Raw genomic sequence first — 18,849 nt, forward strand, 5'->3', positions numbered from 1 at the left:
AGCCCAGGAAAGAGCTTGAAAGATAATGAAGGAGCCCACCAGTAAGTAAGCCCCCCGCCTTTGTGTCTCCGCAGCGGACGCCGAGCTCCGGCGATTCACCCGCATCTTCACGGTGGAGCTGGCCAGAGGATTTTCAGAGAAGCACATCTGGCTCTCGCTGTGGGACCGTCCCGCTCGCAGTCGCTTCACCCGAGTTCAGAGGGCCACGTGCTGTGCCGTCCTCCTCTTCCTCTTCTTCGTCACCAACTCGGTGTGGTACGGCATCGTCGTGGACACGGACAGAAGGTAGGCGTGCCTGGTGCCCACCGCCGCCGCCGCGCAGATCGTACTTCTCCAGTTGTCCCTGCCCCGACTCGGACGTGGTCACCTGAAGCGCGGGGTCACACTGAGCTGAGTGACGCTCTGGTCAGGTGCCAGGGGGTGCAGGGGGCTGCGCTAGGCTCTCTCCAGCTGCCCACTATCAAGGTAAAGGCTCACACGGTCAGTTTGGGTGGCCAGCAGCTTCTGCGTGTTTGAGTTTGGGTCTGCGTGGCCCACCTGTGGCTAATGTTCGTTTGGAGTGGGCTCGGCTTAGGTGGTCCAGGGGCTCAATGTGGACAGCCAAGTGTGCTGGAGGCTCGGCTCAGTTGGCCGATGGCTTTGTGGTCATTTTCACGTCACCTTGATTGGCTGTTCAGACTGGGTGGTCCGCTTGCCTGGCCTGGGGCTGTGACTTGATAACGGGGTCAGTTCTTATTATCCACTCGGGTTACGATCCAGAAAAAAAAACAGCAGAAATGGAAACTGCGGATACTGAAGCGTTGGTCCTATGGGAAGATTGGACTTTGGTTCTAGTGGGGTGCTGGCTCAGGGGCTGGGACTGGCAGAGGGAGCCCCCCCGCTCTCACCCCCTCGAGACTTGGCGCTGACCCTTGCGCAGGTTTACCACATTGCGTCTTTTTCTTCATCTCTCGTTAAGGTCGTTGGTCTTTTAGGTGCTCTGCCAGGGGGCTCCGGCAATTGCAGTGGGCTGATCCCCCCAACTCCCCTCTCGGGGACCCCGCTAAACCATTCAGTCAACAGTAGCGATGGGCAGTGTGTCCAAAGGGCAGGGCGAAGCTCACTTGTGGGGTGGCCATCGTGAATGGCATCCAACAGCAGGCGCCAGGTTGACCCACCCAGTGCAGGGCACCTACTGACAATCACAGACCTGTGGATGCCCCGTGTCACGTGACGTGTCACTGCTGTGCCTGCCATTGGTCACTTGGATTATTTTTTTTTATCTTGTTTTGCTGCACATGGCTGCCATTAGGCGCGGGCATATTAAGAGCTGGAAGGGGCGGGTTCAACGTATTTTAAATTCATTACGGAACGGTCGGCGCGCCTGATTGGTCAGATCCTCGCGCACGCGTTGATCCGTTTCAGCTTGATTGGCTTGTTCTAATGTGTGGCATTGTAGCCAATGAGGTGGGCTCCTTTAAAATGCGGTCAGTCTGGCCGGCCGAGGTGGCACCAAACTAGAGCCCCTTCTGAAGGTCAGATGGCCTCAGTGGGTAGGTGGGGGTGGGCTTGCCTGTTGTTTTAGTGTCAGTCAGCTTGACCGCTCAGGGGCTGCCCACGTTTTGACCGTCTGACTGACCGCTGGCAGTCGCTCCTTCTTTGGGCTGATTGTGTTGGCCGCGTCCGATTCTGTGATGGAGGGTCTTCCACCGTTGTGCTCCATCACTGGGTTACCACCCACAGTGTAGAAGGCCTTTCTGTGGGCACACCTTAGTCAATAGGCGCTCAGGCGTGGCAGCCGGGCACAGCGTCGGTGCTTGTAATGTGTTCTGACGGAATGAGGGGACGTTTTGCCGTTTGTCTCTCAGGGGCACATGTTGGCACAGAGTTTTGTCCCTCAATGCCCTCAGTGGCCCTTTTGTTCTCAGGCTAAGCGCTGCCACACAGAGACATCTGTGGTTGGCACTGGGCAGCAATGGCACTGCACAGAGTGACCCGGTGAAGAAAACTAGAGTCAAGTGCCAGTGAGCGAGAGCCTGGCAGCTGCCACTTAGCATTCTGCCAAAGTAGGGCAAGCTGTGTGATGCCAGTCTGTTCCTTTAATGCCTTCCTTGGTATCCCTTGTGCCCAAATGCTGTCTGTCAAATAAGATAGAAAGCAAATGGCAAGTCGGGTGCCCAAGTATCCTTGTCCCAGGGGCCACTCACAAGTCACCAAGGGGGTCCAGTGCAGGTGACCTTCTCTTCCTTTTTTCTCTCATTTACGCCACTCTCTGTGTTTCGTTTCCAGTCCCGGCCCCGTGGCAGACCTGGTGCCGCTGAACGGGGAGATGGCGGCTGTGGGCATGCTGACCTGCGTCCTGGTGTACCCCGTCTACCTGCTGCTGCTGACGCTCTTCAGGATGGCCCGCAGCAAGGTGAGCTCTTAACCCGGGGTCCGCCCACTCGGCACTCATCTTTGGGGGTCCCAGGCCTGTTCACGTGAGCGTAGTGCTGGCTTTGAGCGACGGGACCCCGTGTTCCTGCCAGAGGGTGACCCATGCGGGTCTGCCACTTTGACTTTGATTTCTTGTTTTGTCGCTCAGGCCTCCTTTGAGTTGCCCGCTGAAGAAGCCGACCAGGAGGCGCTGGAGATCGATGACGACTTGGACACCTCGACCGTTGGCAGCTCTTTAATGACGTTCACGGGCATCGCCACGGAGGTGACCGATCGCTGTGCTGGCATTTTCTGGGCTTCACAGGTGGAATTGGCACTATTTGGCCACTGGTCACTGCTCTTGAGAGGGTGGGCGATTGGCCAATTGTCAACTGCCCAGCAGGCACTGAAATGGGGGGGGGGTTTGTTGGCCTCAACTACCGATGCTCATTTGTCTAAAGCTGGCAGGCCATACTAACGGGCGAATCTCATTACAGGTCTACCCAGATGACACCAACCTGGACCCCTCTGCTAAACTGTCAAAGAGGTAAGGATGGCAGTGCCATGCTTTTGAGACCTTTGAACATCAAAGCCTGGGGGAAAGTGTCCAGATGGCACCCACCTAAAACCAGGCTGGCATGAGAGTCGGTCTGCTGAGAGTCTGATTGGGCACCAGGCATTGTGTTCAGTGGGAAATGGGGGTGGGGGGGGTGGTCTTGCCATACACGAGGGGTCAAAGATGGGTTTGGGATTGAGCTGTACCCACCTACTGAGGTCCTCCTGTTGGCATTCGGTGGCTCACCATCCTGCTCTTCTGCTCCTCAGCTTACACAAGATGGCCTCGCCCGATGCAGTGCCCACCTGGAATGACTTCCTCAGTGACTCGTCCATCATGGTCAACAGTCTGCCCAAGCTGAAGAGAGGCCAGGGCAGTCGGCATCTGGGTGTGGACATGACACTGGCACCCGAGGAAGAGGACATGTACAGCCACAGGAACAAATATTTCACCGCTTCAGGTGAGTGGACATCATCCAGCTTCTCAGAGCTTGGGGGTCCGGGACCCCAGCAAAAACCAAAACCATTCAGCAACTGAGATAAAGTGAGCAAACTGGAGACCACTTGGGTCAAACTACAGGTGGTGGCACCCAGTATGCCACCATTTACCATCCAAGATAAAGGCTTTATATAACACAAACAGGATGGGCATAAAAATGTCATAACAAAAAAATGACACTTCTGGCCACTCCTGCCAGTGATCCTTTGCCAGTCTCTGACCTGCCAACTCTAACCTCAAAGGGGCATCCTCCAATTGGCGCTGCTGCCAGGGTGAAGACTGAACCCAGCGAGTCCTGTGGGCTTCCTGGCAGAGCTCCCCCTGGTGGCCCCCAGTTTCCCTGCATTCCTGGCCTTTCTCCGGGGGTCTGTCCCTCACTCTCTAATCTCCCTCTTGCAGGTGTGGCTGCCCCTGACTGATGCCAACCCACATGGTGTCATCTCTCTATTAGTGGGTGCCCAAGTATGAGGCTGGCCCACCTGCTCACCCTTGTGGGTTCTGCTCCAATTTCCCATTAACAGCCCTTTTCTTGCCCCTTTTAGCCCCCCCCCCTTGCCAGACTGGCACGTAATCCCATAAGATTACCCCAGAATGCAGCCCCTCCACTTGTTATGGGGTCTCTTCTGTTGAGTTCCCATGTTGTCCACCTGCACCCTCGTTGCTCTTCTCATAGCGCAGGATGGCTACCTGGGGTCTCAGCTCTCATTCCCTAAGCCCCCCTGAGGTGACCCCGAATAAGAAAACATTACAGACAAGTGACGGGGTGCGGGCAGTATGCCATCATGATATCCCAGACCAGTTTGATATACTACCTCAGGACCTTCAGTGTCCCATCAGTGGGATGGGCAGAGAGTGGGCACCGGCCAGGTGGCACACGTGGCTGATTTCTTGAATTGCCTTAACAGATGAGGACTTGATTCGGAAGATCCTGGCTGATGGGCATGGGCAGGCGCCAAGGCTGATGGACACGGACCAGTTTCTCTCTCCAAGTGAAGCGGAGCTGTAAGTACAAAAAAAAACCCCAGTGGGACCTCCTGGAGGGGGTGCCACTCACCTACACAATGCCAGTTTAAGAATTGGCGATTAAACCTCACAGGCACATCCTGAGGCTGTGGGCACCGTGCCCATAAAGACACAAAGAAAACATGAAAACTCTACATATACGCCAGCTGGGCATGGGATTTGAACCCGCATCGATGAAGTGGCACCACTAACCCCAGGACCACCCACTGGCATCATTTATGAAAGAGTTTGAGGGAGACAAACCTTTGAGGTTATAAAAAGGAGGGTGATGAGGAAAAGTTGTGCCAGTGCAGATGCCCGGTGGTCACTTCTTTACTTGCACCTGACCCTGTGATGTTTTCTGCAGGTCGACGGTCTTTGGTGATAAAACCGAAGTCATCATCCTACAGAAGCTGAACGAGCCGAGGGCCTCGAGATGCCAGCTGGCGTCCAGGTCAGCGTCTGCCCAGGCAGCAGGTAAGGCACCACATCTCTGCAGTGACCCTTCAGCTTCCTCCATCAAGTTCAGCCCCCAGTGATGAACGGGCACCCCTTGCATTGCAAGTGGAAGATGGCGCCCCCTATCTGTGCACCAAAGTGGGGGGCTGCCTTGGAGTGCACAGCCGGGTCACCCACCCCTCTCGTCTCTCCTTTCACCTGCAGATGGCAGCTGCTCCTTGGCGCTGCTCCCACCCTGGTGTAGCCACACGGCCCACGTGCTCGGCCTCCTCGTGTGCACTGGCGCCTTTGGTGTCTCCGTCTGGATTGGTGTGGGCTTCTCGTCCCAAGTGGCGCTTAAGTGGCTCATCTCTGGCATCTTCAGCTTCTTGGCCTCTTTCTTGGTGCTGGAGCCCCTGAAGGTAAGCTGGGCCTGTTGTGGGTAGCGGGGAAGTATGCCAGGGTTTGGTGCCCCCAGTAGATGTCACACTCAAGTCGATGGGCCATCAGGGCAGAGCCTGGTCTTCATTCAGGTGACGGTGGCATGACTGGACAGGGACATGACCGTGGACTACCTGAATTGAGATCTGGTGGACACATTACTCTCGGGAGGCTTTCTTCTCGTCAGACGTTCACACGACCCGCTGGTCCATGCAATGCGTGGTTCTGGTCCTGTTGTCTCCTGATTTGGCACACGGGCACCATGTGGGTGGTAGTGTTTGGGGAAGCTGCCTCCACACTCAAGGAGCCAGGGTTCAAATCCTGGGTCAAGTCTGCTTCTGTGAGGAGTTCCCACGTTGTCCCCGTGTCCCCATCCCATCGACTGCTAACTGGCACCATCCCTTTGTGCCATGTGGCCCACACTGTGGGAGAAAGTGGGCACAAATAATGGAAGGCCGGTGTTAGGGCAGCAGGGGGTCACCCAAATGAGTGTCACCTTTTTCTTTTTGTCACCTCTTTTTTTACATAAACCACGCCCCTTCCAGGAAGCCCCGCCCCTTTGCTGCTCACGGTACACGAATGAATCTTTTGCGTCCCAACTGCTCACCCCGCTGTGTCCCTTTGGCTTTCCTCTGCTCAATTTCATCCACCTGGTGTTATGGGGTCAGCGCTTTTGGTGGTCCGCTCATTCTGGCCCGAAAGAGGTTATCATTAAGAGTGGGTTGGGGTCCGTTCAAAAACTGTCATGCTGTAGTACATGTGTCACAGGACGGGGAGGGGGCTAGGTGCCTGAACACATCCAAGACCCCCAGAGGTCAGGTAAGTAGACATTGTCACTGGTCGGTGGTCCAGAGGGTAGCGAAGACCCCCTTCAGTGTTTTGTAAGGAGGGTCCCGCCCTGCTCTGCCCTCTCACCTCTCGTCTGCTTGATGCCCGCAGGTGGTGGTTGAAGCCCTCTACTTCTCCTTGGCCATCAAGCGGCTGTACCCCGAGGAGAGCGACACGCTGGTGGAGACCCCGCAGGTGGAGCACATTTCCGAGAAGGTCACCCGCGTGCGGCCCCCGCAGGGCTTCGCTCTTTTTCAGGCCAAGGAAGAGGCCAAAAAGGTCAAAATGCTGCACACCATGCTGAAGGTACGCTGGTTAAGGCCCGGAGGGTTGGCATGAGGCGCTGGCAGCTTTGAGGCTTGTGCTGCCCCCTGCAGGCTGCCCGCTGCGATCCACCTTTGTGCTCCTGTTTCAGAATTTCCTCGTCTACATGCTCTTCCTGCTGGTCATCCTGTTAACAAACTACGGCGACTCCTTCGGCGACACCAACGCCCGCCGCCTGCAGTGCCTCGTTCAGCAGCAGCTCGAGTCAACGGCGTTTGGCAGCATTTCCAAGTAAGACGGTGGGCGTTTCGGGGTGCCAACCTGGTGCACTCGCCCTCTGGGCCTTAACAGGCTGACTCTGTGCCCATCCCACAGGCCACACGAGTTTTGGATCTGGCTGTCGGAGACGTTGCTGCCTTACCTGTATGGGAACAAAACTCTGACGGACACCTGCAACGTCCTGCTGGGCAGCCCGCGTCTGCGGCAGGTCCGCTCCCTAGACGGTAAGGAGGAGTGGGCGCAGGTAAAGGGCAATGCCAAGTGCATATTGTGTACATGTCACCATCCAGCCAAAGTACCATTTTCTGTGCCAGCGCCCCTCTGGATTTACTTGGGTAAATCCAGTGCCATCTACTGTGCCCTTTCTGCACACTAGATGGCACTCCGTCATAGTGATTCACACGAGTTGCTGTCTGCCCACAGTAGATGGCGCAGTGCATTGACTTTGTCGCCTGCTGCTGCCCTTCTGTGTTCACTCTAGGTGGCACTCCTTTGCTTTCTTTACACTGCTGGCACGCACTGGGCATTACTGTGCCTGTCTACACTAGTTGGCGCTCCACTCTTACTTATTTACGCTACTTGCTTTTTCAATGCAGTTTTTTTCTCCACTAGGTGGCACTCTTTAGTATTTCTTGATACATTTTGCACTTCAGCAGACGACACTTTGCTGCGTTTCTCTGCGTTGTTTTATGTCTTGCCAGGTAGCGCTGGTCTGTATTTACAGTTCGTGCGGCTTTGCTGTATTTATTTATGTGCCTTACTTGAACATGCAGTGCCTTTTCATCTCCACCAGATGGCACTCCATTAATGAGTGAGTTTGCACTCGTCTTTCTTTCGCAGTGCAGTACACTAGATGGCGCTCCACTCCGTTTCCTAATGGCTGACTGATACTTCTGTGGTGCGGGACGTCATGTGGCGCTCACCGCCTCAGAAATGTGACTTGACGTCACCTCACGTCAACGGGGACCCCTTCCATCAGTTTGGAAGTCGGTGAATCTAAGAAAAAGCGGAAAAACGTTCGTCTAAAAAGAAAATGTGGCCCTTAGAGGAGCGGTGGTCCTGGGGGGGCAGAGCTGCTGACATTCTCCTGTGTGCTACAAACCTCGCCAACTGGTGTTCAGGGAGGTGCCTTCAACACAGAAGTATAAATCTGCAGTGCCTGTTTATGCCCATTAGATTTATTTATTTCTACCTCTTTATTTGCCCATGCAGTACTTTTTTGTACCACTATTTGGCGCTCTACTGTGTGTAATCACTCTCAGGTGTTTGCCAGCCCTGTTTCACCAGGTGACAGTTGGTGGCAGTCCTGCTCCCGTTTTTTTTTTTTTTTTACATGGCTCCCTGGCAGCAGGTGGCACTGTGGCACAGGCAGTCGTCTTATGATTGTTTTTTATGGTTGTTTTTGCCAGCAGGGGGCAGCACTTCCAGTCCAAACGCACAGGTGGCCAGGATGAACGCGAGTGACGGCTGGGCGTATGTCCATCCGGAGCTGCCGGGGTGAGTGGCACCTTCAGTCTGCGTCACCAGGCTGCGTGCGAGTGGCCACGCCGCTGACTTCTGCTTTTTCATGTGTCTCTCCTGCAGGGTCTGGCACTGGGGGCAGTTGTCCATTTACGACAGCGGTGGCTACGTGAAGGAGCTTGGAAACAACAGCCGTGATGCTGGTGCCATCGTGCAAAGCCTCCGACGTTGGGGCTGGCCGGACAGTCGGTGAGTCGGTGCACTCGTCTTCGTGATGCCACGTGGCGTACGCCTCCAGAGCTTTGTGCCCAAGGGCTCGTTCACAAGCCGGTCATCTCTATTGCAGGACCCGGGTGGTCTTTCTGGAGTTCACGCTTTACAACACCAACACGGACCTTTATGCGGTGGTCACGTTTCTGGCCGAGTTCCCACCAGCAGGAGGCGCATACACATCACTGGACGTCAGGGTCATCGCCTTGGCACGACAGGGGGCCGGGGTCGACCTGCTCTTTGTCATGATGGTAAGGCTGCCACATAACCATTCAGCGGGCTTACCTAAATTAATGTTACAAACTCGTGGCCCAACATTGCTAAGCTGGCGGCGGGTATTTGGGCTCTGAAAGCCTTTGATAGGCACCTGCTGGCGCCGGGTAAAGGGAGACATCCGTTGCCAGTGGGTCTTGATGAGGCCCAATACAACCCAAACCTGAGCCCGGTGCCCACTGTGCCAGGCTGCCTGCCCACCTGCCTCCCTCTCGCCCTGCAGGTCTTCTTGCTGGTCTTCGTCGTTTACTTTGCGGTCCACGAGGCGCAGTCCATGAAGAGGCAGGGCTGCTCTTACCTGCGCCGGCCCTGGCACCTCCTGCAGTTGGTCATCACGGGGCTGTCGGCGGCCGCCCTGCTCCTCCACTTTGTCTGCTGCAGCGCCGCCGAGCGCCAGTGGGCCCACCTGATGAGGCAGAGGGGCCGCTTCACCGACTTCTACCAGGTGGCCTTCCTGCGCTCGCTCTTCAGCGACTCGGCCGCCGTGCTGCTTTTCCTCCTCACCCTGAAGGTAAACTCGAGGGGTTTGGTTTGGGGGGCTGTGGGTGTGGATGGCACCCCCCCGTCTGCTAACACCTCTTGTGCTCGTCTACCTGCAGGCGGCTCGCCAGCTGCGTTTCCTCAGAGAGTGGTCAGTGCTGGGTAAGACCGTGTGGCACTCGGCTCGGGAGCTGGCTGGCGCGGCCGTGGCCTTCACGCTGGTCCTCCTCTCGTTCGCCCAGCTCGGGTATTTGGTAAGTCCGTGGTGTGCGTTCGTCAAGCCGATAGGTCAGACTTTCAGTTGCTTGCCGCCATTTTGGTGAGGTGGCCCTCGTGACCCTGAAATTGACCTCTGCCAGTGCTCGACGCTGAGCTGCCCCAACAATGCCCCTTTCAGTGACTTTCCTTACAACATGGGCAGCATGTGGAGGCTGTGGAGGGGATCAGTGAGGCTTAGCCCACCCCAGTGTCATCAGGTGGGGTCACCAGTCTAGGTGTGCCCACTCTTCCTACCCAAACGTCTTCTGGACTATTGAGGTGGCCCACCTGAACATGACCAGAACATGCCGATGCAGGGCGGCTGCAGCTCTGAAATAAAGTGTCCTGCGAATGCCACCCATGCATGCCCAACTTGAACCCGGGTGATGCACTGCTGCCCACCCCTTACTCCCCCCGGTACTCACCAGACTTCCTCTCTTGTTCCAGATGTTCTGCGCAGACCTGGAAGCCTTTGGCACTTTGGGCTCAGCCACCATGTCTTTGCTGTCGGTGGCCCGCGCGTCACTGTCACTGCATGCCCACCTGCCGGAGCGGGCGCTCGTCTGCCTCTTCTACATCAGCTACATCAGCCTGGAGACCTGCATCATCATCAAGATCTTCGCCGCCGTGTTCATCCGGAACTACAGCCTGGTCCGCTCCGAGATGTACCGGCCTGCCATCGAGCCTCAGGATTACGAGATGGTCGAGCTGTTTGTGCGGCGCCTAAAGATGTGGATGGGCATCAGCAAGGCCAAGGAGGTACAGTATGTGCCACCATTCAGGCTCACACTTTGCCACCTAAACATCACCACAGGGTGACAAGCCCAGCCCTCACTGGGACATACGAGACACTGTGCCCCCGCTGTGGGGACCACTAAATGCTGTGCCAAGTGCCAGCGGCACACCAGAACCTCGGAGCGGAGCAGAACAAAACCCAGTGACCCCATTTACTGAGCCCGTACCTGCAGCCCATCCTCACACGTGACCAACTCCATGCCACACTTTAGTGCGGTGCTTAAGGTCGCCCTCGCTGTGTAAACCTCACTGCAGGTGCCCCGTAGCTGCTGTGGTGGTCCGGGCACTCGTCCTATAAGGACTACACTTCAGTTCCCTCATGCCAACGAGCTCCTGAATGGAGGGCGGCCATTTTAGCTTTTGATTTTCTCTCCCCGAAAGCCTGGCGGTGTTTTGAAACTCGCAGGCCGGAGGAATTGTGGGCGGGTGTTTTAGGAAGACGGCCCCCTGAGGGCGGAGCCTTTGCAGCTACTCGCTTTTTAGCGGGTTGTCCCCAGACGTGTAGGACTCCTTCATAGCTGAAGGCAGAGTGGCGGTGCCATTGAGAAGCCTGTTGGGCGACATGGCGGCCCACCTGCACACCCGTGAGGCCGCGTCTCCATCTCTTTACCTAAACTGCTAAGGTCACGCGATTGACTCACAAACCAGTGGCTTTAGAGCCCTGATCCTGGCTCAGCTGAAACCTCACGAGCCGATGCCATCTGGCAAACAGGAGGTGGCAGCAAGCTCAGCAACGTGGCTGGCGGTCGTGCGTTTATTACGGCAAAGTGATGTTAAGCAGCAGGCATTTGCTGAGCGTCAAGCAAATCATAGAAGCCAACTACTGTATGTGATGAAGAAGACGGTCATAATTGTAAGAAGGAGAGCAGCAACATCTGCTGAGCATCAAGTGTGGGATACACGGTGAAAGAATGAGAACGATCTAGAAATGCATGGCCACAATCATCAAGGAACTCGTCATCAAGTGTAAGGTGGTAACACGCGTGAACGATTGGCAGAGTCCACTTGTACCGCCCTCTGAGCTGGCACCATTATGAGATGTGCTGTCGCCCTAAAAGTGAAATAAAGAAATGATCCTGGGCGCGAGCGACCAACACGACTTCCCTACCGCACGACAAGCACAGAAACACAGCAGTGAGTCGAGTTCATAAAAAATGACAAGACATTAAACACAACCCCCAATATACGTACGGCCGCTCCGCTGCGAATCCCACCCACGCACATCACTCAACCAGATCCACCGCCAATGCACAAATATGGGAAAGACGAAAGAAAAGATGGATGATGCAGTCCGAGTCCTTTAGATGTCTGCTGTTAGGGATGAACTCCTCCAGACCTCCCGTTCAGGGGACGCACCACCCAACAGTCCCAGTGTTGGCCCATCGGCTCCTCTTCACCTCTTTTGTCCAGAAATGAACTCGAGGTCGCCCGACGTTTTCCGTGCGGTTTGAATTTCTTTCCCTCTTGCCCATTTCTTGGATGGCGTCTGCTTCTCCTTTTGGTCTGGCGCTGTCTCCTCTTCCTCCTCCATCTTTCATTTATGTAAGGTTGGCTTACACATTCAGCCATTCCACCCTTAACAGGAATGGGAAAAGGTGCCAACTACCAGCGCCACCCACACACGTCCAAGACGAGAGTGACACGCTGCTGTTGTGCGGCAGTGCTAGAGAAGGACCACCGAGCTGATTCGGGGCCACAGAGAGCAACTGATGAGGAAAGACGGAGGGAGGTGAACCTTAAAGTTCAAGAGATGACAGTCGGACTGAAGCCATCAAGAAGGCGGAAAACGATGTTAGGTTAGACAAGTCAAGGGGGCCAACACTTATATGAAGTCATATGAAAAAGTCTGGGAAGCCCTCTTGATTCTTTGGATTTGTGTTTCTCATTGGCTGAGCTTTCAAAGTAGAAACTTCCTTTAAATATGTGACACGCCTTATGGACACAGTGGGACTTCAGCAGTGACATGAAATTTACTGGATTAACAGAAAATATGCAATATAATAAAATTAGACAGGGGCATCAATGTGGGCAGAGATGAGACATCACTGCTCAGTTGGGCCTCCTTTTGCTCCTTTGAGCCTCCAGATGTTGTCCTCCTGTAGCCCGTGATGAGTGTCTGGATTCTGGATGTTGGTATTTCTGACCTTCTTCATACCAAATCTCTCCAGTTCAGTTCAATTTTATGGACAGCCTGCTTCAAATCATCCCATAGACTGTCGATGATATTCTAGTCAGGGGGCTGTGACGGCCATTCCAGAACATTCTACTTCTCCCTCTGCATGAATGCCTTTGTAGATTTCCAACTGTGTTTTGGCTCATCGTCTTGTTGGAATATCCAACCCCTGTGTAACTTCAACTTTGTGACTGATATTTGAACATCATCCTGAAGAACTGGTTGATATTGGGTTGAATTCACCCGACCCTCGACTTTAACAAGGGCGCCAGTCCCTGAACCAGCCATACAGCCCACCCCACGGTATGATGGGACCTCCACCACATTTGACAGGAGGTAGCAGGTGTTTGTCTTGTTCTTCTTCCGCCATGCAAATCGCTTTTTGTTTTGACCAAATAACTCCATTTGTGTCTCATCAGTCCAAAGCACTGCTTGTCTAAATGAGCATTTGATACAACAAGCGACTCTGTTTGTGACGTGAGTGCAGAACGGGCTTCTCTCTCCTCACCCTGCCATACTGATGTTCTTTGAATTGTAGAACGATGTACAGATACACCATCTGCAGCGAGATGTTCCTGCAGGTCTTTGGAGGTGATCTGTGGTTGTCTGTAGCCATTCTCACAATCCTGCCTCTTCATAAGCCGCTCCTGTATTTTTCTTGGCCTGCCAGACCTGCTGGTTTAACAGCAACTGTGCCTGTGGCCTTCCATTTCCTGATTCCATTCCTTACAGTTGACACTGACAGTTTAAACCTCTGAGATCACTTTTTGTCACCTTCCCCTAAAGCAGGAGACTCAACAATCTTTGTTTTCAGATCTTCTTAGAGTTGCTTTGAGGATCCCATGTTGTCTGTCACTCTTCAGAGGAGAGTCAAAGGGAAGGAAGCACAACTTGCGATTGACCACCTTGAATACCTTTGACCACTCGTGATTGGACACTCCGGTCTATGAAGCTCAAGGCTTAAAGAGCTCATCATACCAAGTGATCAGCATTGAGCAGCGACAGCCATTCAAATCAGCACAATGACAAGGGGACACACACTTGTGCACAGCCAGGATTTCACATTTGATTTAATTTCATAACTAAATACTGCGTCTCTAAAAATCTTTGTTCGGAAAACACCGCAGTACTCCTAGGAAATGAAAGACACACCACTGTCATCTTAACTGTTGAAAGGAGAGTCGATTGTTGTGCAGGCTGAGAGGGGCTCCAAACTTTTTCACATGACTGTTAGTTATATAATTCAATGCTGGGTGACGTTTCAGTCTCCGTAACACAAAAAAAAGGCAGCAGCACAAGAGGAAGAACAGAGAACAGCAGATCCAGCATTATGGCGGACCACCGAGGAGGGAAGACTGAAGGAGATGAACCGCAGTACAGAAACCTGATTGGACAGAAGCCACTGCATATAGCGCCCTGATGCATTTGATACGAGTCAAGGCGGTTACACTAGTGAGGCCTCCACCCGCAGTCCTCTGTGCAGTTTGGGTCCTCATATTACAAAAAAATAAATAAAATAAAAGACACAGCAGCACCAGAGAAAGTGCAGAGATGAGAAAACAGAGCGGATTCAGGGCCATGGACAGCTAACGCGGGGGGGAGACTGAAGGAGGGGAAGCAAAGGGAGCGTAAGAGGGGACGAGTGTATAAAAGGATGACAGGAATTTGTATGTAAAGTTTTACATGTAGGAAGTAAAAAAGCGAGGTCTGCATACACAATTGGAGGTCCGAAAATTGAAATCCTCCTCATTTCGTGGACTCGTCACAATCAACTGGCAGACAGAATGTCAGGTTATATAGCGCCTTGCTGTGTGGAGTACAAGTCACAGGAGGCTCTGCTCCAGCTTTATAACAAACGGGTGAGGCCTCATCTGGAGTCCTGTGGGCAGTTGTGGTCTCCATAAAGACAGCAGCACAAGAGAAGGTCCAGAGAAGAGCAACTCCGCAGATTCCAGGGCTACAGGGGATGAGTTAGGAGGAAAAATGAAAAGAGCCGAGCCTGAAGGAGAGGAAGAGGAGACCTGACCGAAGTGTTTAAAAGTGGGTCGAAACGGCGACTTTAAAATGAGTTCATCAAGAACACGGGGACACAGCTGGACACTTGTAAAGGTAAATGTCACACAAACATTAGGATGAGAATCACAGACACACGAGATAAGTGACCAAGTGGTGTGGTGGACAGCAGGACTTTAGGGACCTTCACAACTTTGGAGGAGTTAAGTGGACAGGACTGGCTGGATGGCCTGCTCTCGTCCAGAGTTTTCTAACGTCCCGCTATGTCGCTGGGTGCTCAGTGATGTGCACCCGTGTGCCCACTCTGGATGGGTGTGTCAGGGGGGCTAATCAAGTCAGGGCCCGACAGCGTGCAGCATGGAGCTGGAGGAGTTTCCTCAAGTTTGTGTGATGTGTGCCACGTGACGAAGCTCCTAACTAATTTTTTTTTTTCTCCACCTTCCCATTTCCCACAGTTCCGCCACAGAGTCCAGTTTGAAGGGATGGAGCCCTTGCCTTCCCGATCGTCCAGTGCCTCCAGATCTCTGCACCTGCCAACTCCGGACACCGCCTCGGATATCTCCTTCAACTCCACCTCATCAGACCAGGCCGAGAGCCTGCTGCCGGGTAGCTGTCAGGAGAGACCAGAGACCGAAGCCAACATGCTGCGCCTCCTGCCCGTCTTCGAAGCCCTGCTCCTCCAGTTTGACCGGGTAAACAAAGTCACCGAGGACGTCTACCAGACCGAGTGTCGCCTGGAACTCCTGCAGAGGAGCATCAACAGGAGCAAAGGGGTGCAAATGACGGGAATCCTGCTCAACAAGTACTGCCTGATGAACCCCCAGTCTGACCGTGAGGCTGAGGACAGGAAAGCCAATGCGCCCAGCAGCTTGTTCAGGCACCCCGCACACACAGCCATCGTCCCGATGAAAAAGAGAAAGCCCACAGTGCCGAAGAACAAGGTGCACCCCAATACAGATATGCTGAGAACATAGCGCCCCCTTGCCCAACACACCAAAGCTCAAACTCGACCCAGCAGGCTGGGCAGTTACCACTTGTATACAGGCAGCTATCTGGAGAAGCTTCTGTTCCACATGCCAATGGATGGCACAGGTCCTCCGGCTCGGGATCATCACATGCTATTCTTGTGGAGGAGCCCGTCACCCGATTGAGTCCGAGTGGCAGCCCTTCTGATTGTGTTCCTGTTGTTGACTTTTGGAGCTTGGCGAGCTGGCGCTGGTCACCAGCTGACCTCGTGTGGCCCCGGAGGCCCAAGGTACGCCAAGCAGTTGGGCTCAAGTGTGTGTCTGTGTGTGTCTGCACATGATTAAGGACTTGTGAATGATGATCCGAGTGGAAACGAGTTGACGGGAGAGCTGGAGGGGCAGCCCTCATCGCGGCATTGGCATAGCGGTCAGACCTGCTGCCACTCAAAGCCCCTCAGAAGCACTTTGGTCAAGTTCAAGCGTGCAGCATGCAATTCTCTTGCGTCCCCAGAGTTGAGGGCATTTCCCGTTCCCTTCTACTTGGCACTTTATTGTTAAAATTACATAATTTTTATTTTGACTTTTAATACGCAGGGGGCGATTTCTAGGGAACTTCTACACTTGCTCTGCCTTGAATCTCGTGCTGGCACGAGGAAGGCTTGCTATGCGCTTACTCAGGGATCCCAGAGTCGTGTCCTCCTCATTTCAAACGAGACTAACAAAGGACAACACCTACTTCAAAAGTTGAGGGCAAGGGGGTTGGTGGGTGGGTTGGCGGACTGGCACCAACCTTTAAGCTAACGTTCTTAATTAAAGGCAATTGCGGCCTTGGTCACTTGGTGGCACCCCAGCTGGCCTTTTGTAAAGATGTTGGGGGATTGAACGGAGGCAGGCTGTGTGCACCATGCCACTTTAATCAAACTGGCGGGCGAGTTCGGTACTCAGCACTACTTTTATATTCCTTATCTCACAAGTACTCGGTAACCGCTCTTCAAGATTAACATTTTTTTTTCTTTTATTGCACCTTATTACGTGGTTGGCGTCCTCTTTTTTTTTTTTTTAGGGAACCGCAAAGCCAAAATAAAAGGACAAAGATGGTGAGGGGTGCCATGCCATTTAAAAAGTGCTCCCACCCAGTCCTTCAAATGTGCCAAACGGATAATCGGGTGTCCGCTGCATTTTTCCTTATCTTTCATTTTGTCTGTCTCAGGGTCTGCTGGCGGACTCTTCTTCAGTTCCCAAGCCGTCACCCGTAAGTCAGGCGTTTCTCGTGGTTGTGCATGGTACTGGGCCATGAATGGTCAGTTTTTGCCACCAGGAGAAGGCACTTTACTGGCATGACAATCATTTTGTGTTGGCAGAACATTAGTTATGGGTGTATTTTCACTCAGGCATTGGCCAGCCTACCAGATTGAGGCTGTCCAGGGGGGACGCCGACTCGCGTGCATCGACTTCAGGGCCCCTTTAGTCAGGTTTTTAATGCACCCTGAGAATAACTTTTTTTTTGTTTTGGAAATATTTAATTATTAATAAACTTTGTTATTGAAGATCCCCCAGAAGATCTGTAATAGACGGGCTGTCCCTGCACTTGCTTTTTGCTTGGGTCACTTTCTACCATGGATTGTGCCGCTTGTTAACATCTCTGTATCGGACAAAATCAAATAAAGATTTGATGGCTATGCCCCTCTGTGTTGTCTTTGTGACCCACGGGTGATGTTACTCATGAAGAAACACATGGTTACCTCAAATAACCTAAGTACCTCTCGGTACTCAAATGTGCCACTTGGTGCCACAGCCCACCTGCCAAGTTGTTTTGCCTGCCTATGGTAAAGTCATCCCTGATGGAGGATCACAGGAATCATGGGAAAGAGGGGTCCTTTCATCAGATTGGATGGCCCAGCACTGCTTTCAGCCATGGAGTGGCCAAATGGGGGAGGCAGCTTGATGGATGAGGTCTCCAGGACTCTAAAAATATCCAAATCTTATTACGTGATATCATCTACTGTTAAATTCTGCTCCGTACTTCTAAAATTTTTATTTTTATGCTGTATTGAGGATTTGTTCTGTTCTCTGTATTGTATTGTCCCCCTTCTTTTGACACCCACTGCACACCCAACCTACCTGGAAAGGGGTCTCTCTTTGAACTGCCTTTCCCAAGGTTTCTCCCATTTTTTTTCCGCACAAGGGTCTTTTCTTGTCATATTAGAGAGTCAATGGTGGGGGGCTGTCAAGAGGCAGGGCCTGTTAAAGCCCGTTGCGGCACTTCCTGTGTGATTTTGGGCTACACAAAAATAAACTGTATGGTATTGTAAATAAAATACCTTCACCTCATCCAAATGCAGTGCACTTCAGACTGCTGCACACAAAACATGGAAAGCCTGAAGAGAGAACTTAACTTGTATCGGGCAAACAATAAATGAACAAATCAAAGACCCCATGACTCTTGTGTGGGAAAGACCAATCTGGAAACAAAGAATGTGAAAATGTCTGCAGAGACATCAGAGGAAATCATGAAGGTGACCCCCTTTGTGCTTCTTCTCCGCGCTAACAAAGTCAAACTCGAGACATATCACACAACATGGTGGTTTACCTCACACCCGTCATTTTTAGCTTCATAAATCTCCCAACTTGTTTGTTAGTCCAGACTGCCATACCATGGTGGGGGATGCCCCTCTTGTCAAACACACAGACCGCTATGGACTGCATTACATTCCTACCAGGTGAAACAACGCAAGGCAGCCTAGAAAATGACGGCTTGCTAAACACGGGTGGACCTTGAGGGGGAACCCCATGACTTTCTACTGGAGATTCAAAGTCAAAAAAGTTCATGGAACACGTGTGACTGGTACTGCTGGAAAAACTGGGTATCTGAATCCACAGATTCAACTATCCAGTTAAAATATAAAAGCTGCTCAGTGGCTTAGTGTTTTTCCTGCTATGACTGTCATTTTTCTTTTTTTATTTTAAATGATTTGTCCCTGGTGGGCTTAAAAATGTGAAGCAACGATTTTGGCATCAGATTAGAAAATGCAATCAGTGAATTTTCTGAAGGGTATGCACAGGAGACTCGAGAAAAACCCACAAGTTGTGTTCACAAACACACAGCTGCCCAAGGACACAGGAGTCGCTGACCACCGGATGATCCTATGCTCCCCAGGCAAATGTGGTGTGAAGACACTGGCTTACTCAAACATGGATTAAATGCACACAATGAAAATGTTCACCTATACATTTGGAGGCCACACTGCAGTCAGGCTGTGACAATGTTACCTCTTTGTACTTTGACATGGCCGTCTAGCTTGTGTTTTAAAAGGATCTCAAGAATGACCATCACTCAGGTGTACACCCATGAAGCTTTCGCACATCGATTAAGACAGCAGACCGGGATCGGGATTCTTTACACATTGGTGTTTAACTGCACACCATCCATATCGCTGCCCACCTCACTCCCCATCATCTCC

The 18,849-nt window shown here is 52.7% G+C and overlaps 1 protein-coding gene across 2 annotated transcripts; it reads left to right on the forward strand.

The window, feature by feature from the left end:
* The first annotated feature begins 47 nt into the window (after nt 1-47).
* Nucleotides 48-17,071, forward strand: LOC120541983 (polycystin-1-like). Of its 2 annotated transcripts, none has more exons than XM_039774035.1 (18): nt 48-285; nt 2,269-2,395; nt 2,564-2,680; nt 2,892-2,941; nt 3,220-3,410; nt 4,354-4,450; nt 4,818-4,927; nt 5,114-5,310; nt 6,269-6,463; nt 6,573-6,712; nt 6,797-6,924; nt 8,110-8,197; nt 8,285-8,410; nt 8,508-8,682; nt 8,928-9,215; nt 9,304-9,438; nt 9,890-10,201; nt 14,879-17,071. In XM_039774035.1, the coding sequence occupies exons 2-18, from the start codon at nt 2,309-2,311 to the stop codon at nt 15,395-15,397; spliced, it is 2,955 nt and encodes a 984-aa protein (XP_039629969.1). In that variant the 5' UTR covers nt 48-285; nt 2,269-2,308; the 3' UTR covers nt 15,398-17,071. The 2 variants fall into 2 exon arrangements, with proteins under 2 accessions (XP_039629969.1, XP_039629970.1); XM_039774036.1 differs by having other exon boundaries at nt 8,113-8,197.
* Nucleotides 17,072-18,849: the final 1,778 nt, after the last annotated feature.

Source organism: Polypterus senegalus, chromosome 13 (assembly GCF_016835505.1).
Source record: "Polypterus senegalus isolate Bchr_013 chromosome 13, ASM1683550v1, whole genome shotgun sequence".
NCBI classification, from domain to species: domain Eukaryota; kingdom Metazoa; phylum Chordata; class Cladistia; order Polypteriformes; family Polypteridae; genus Polypterus; species Polypterus senegalus.

Coding starts and splice junctions, on each gene's coding strand:
- LOC120541983 (XM_039774035.1), top strand. CDS start 2,309: ATGGCGGCTGTGGGCATGCTGACCTGCGTCCTGGTGTACCCCGTCTAC. Junction 4,451..4,817: donor TCTCCAAGTGAAGCGGAGCT/GTAAGTACAAAA, acceptor TGTTTTCTGCAG/GTCGACGGTCTTTGGTGATA. Junction 9,216..9,303: donor TTTTCCTCCTCACCCTGAAG/GTAAACTCGAGG, acceptor GTCTACCTGCAG/GCGGCTCGCCAGCTGCGTTT.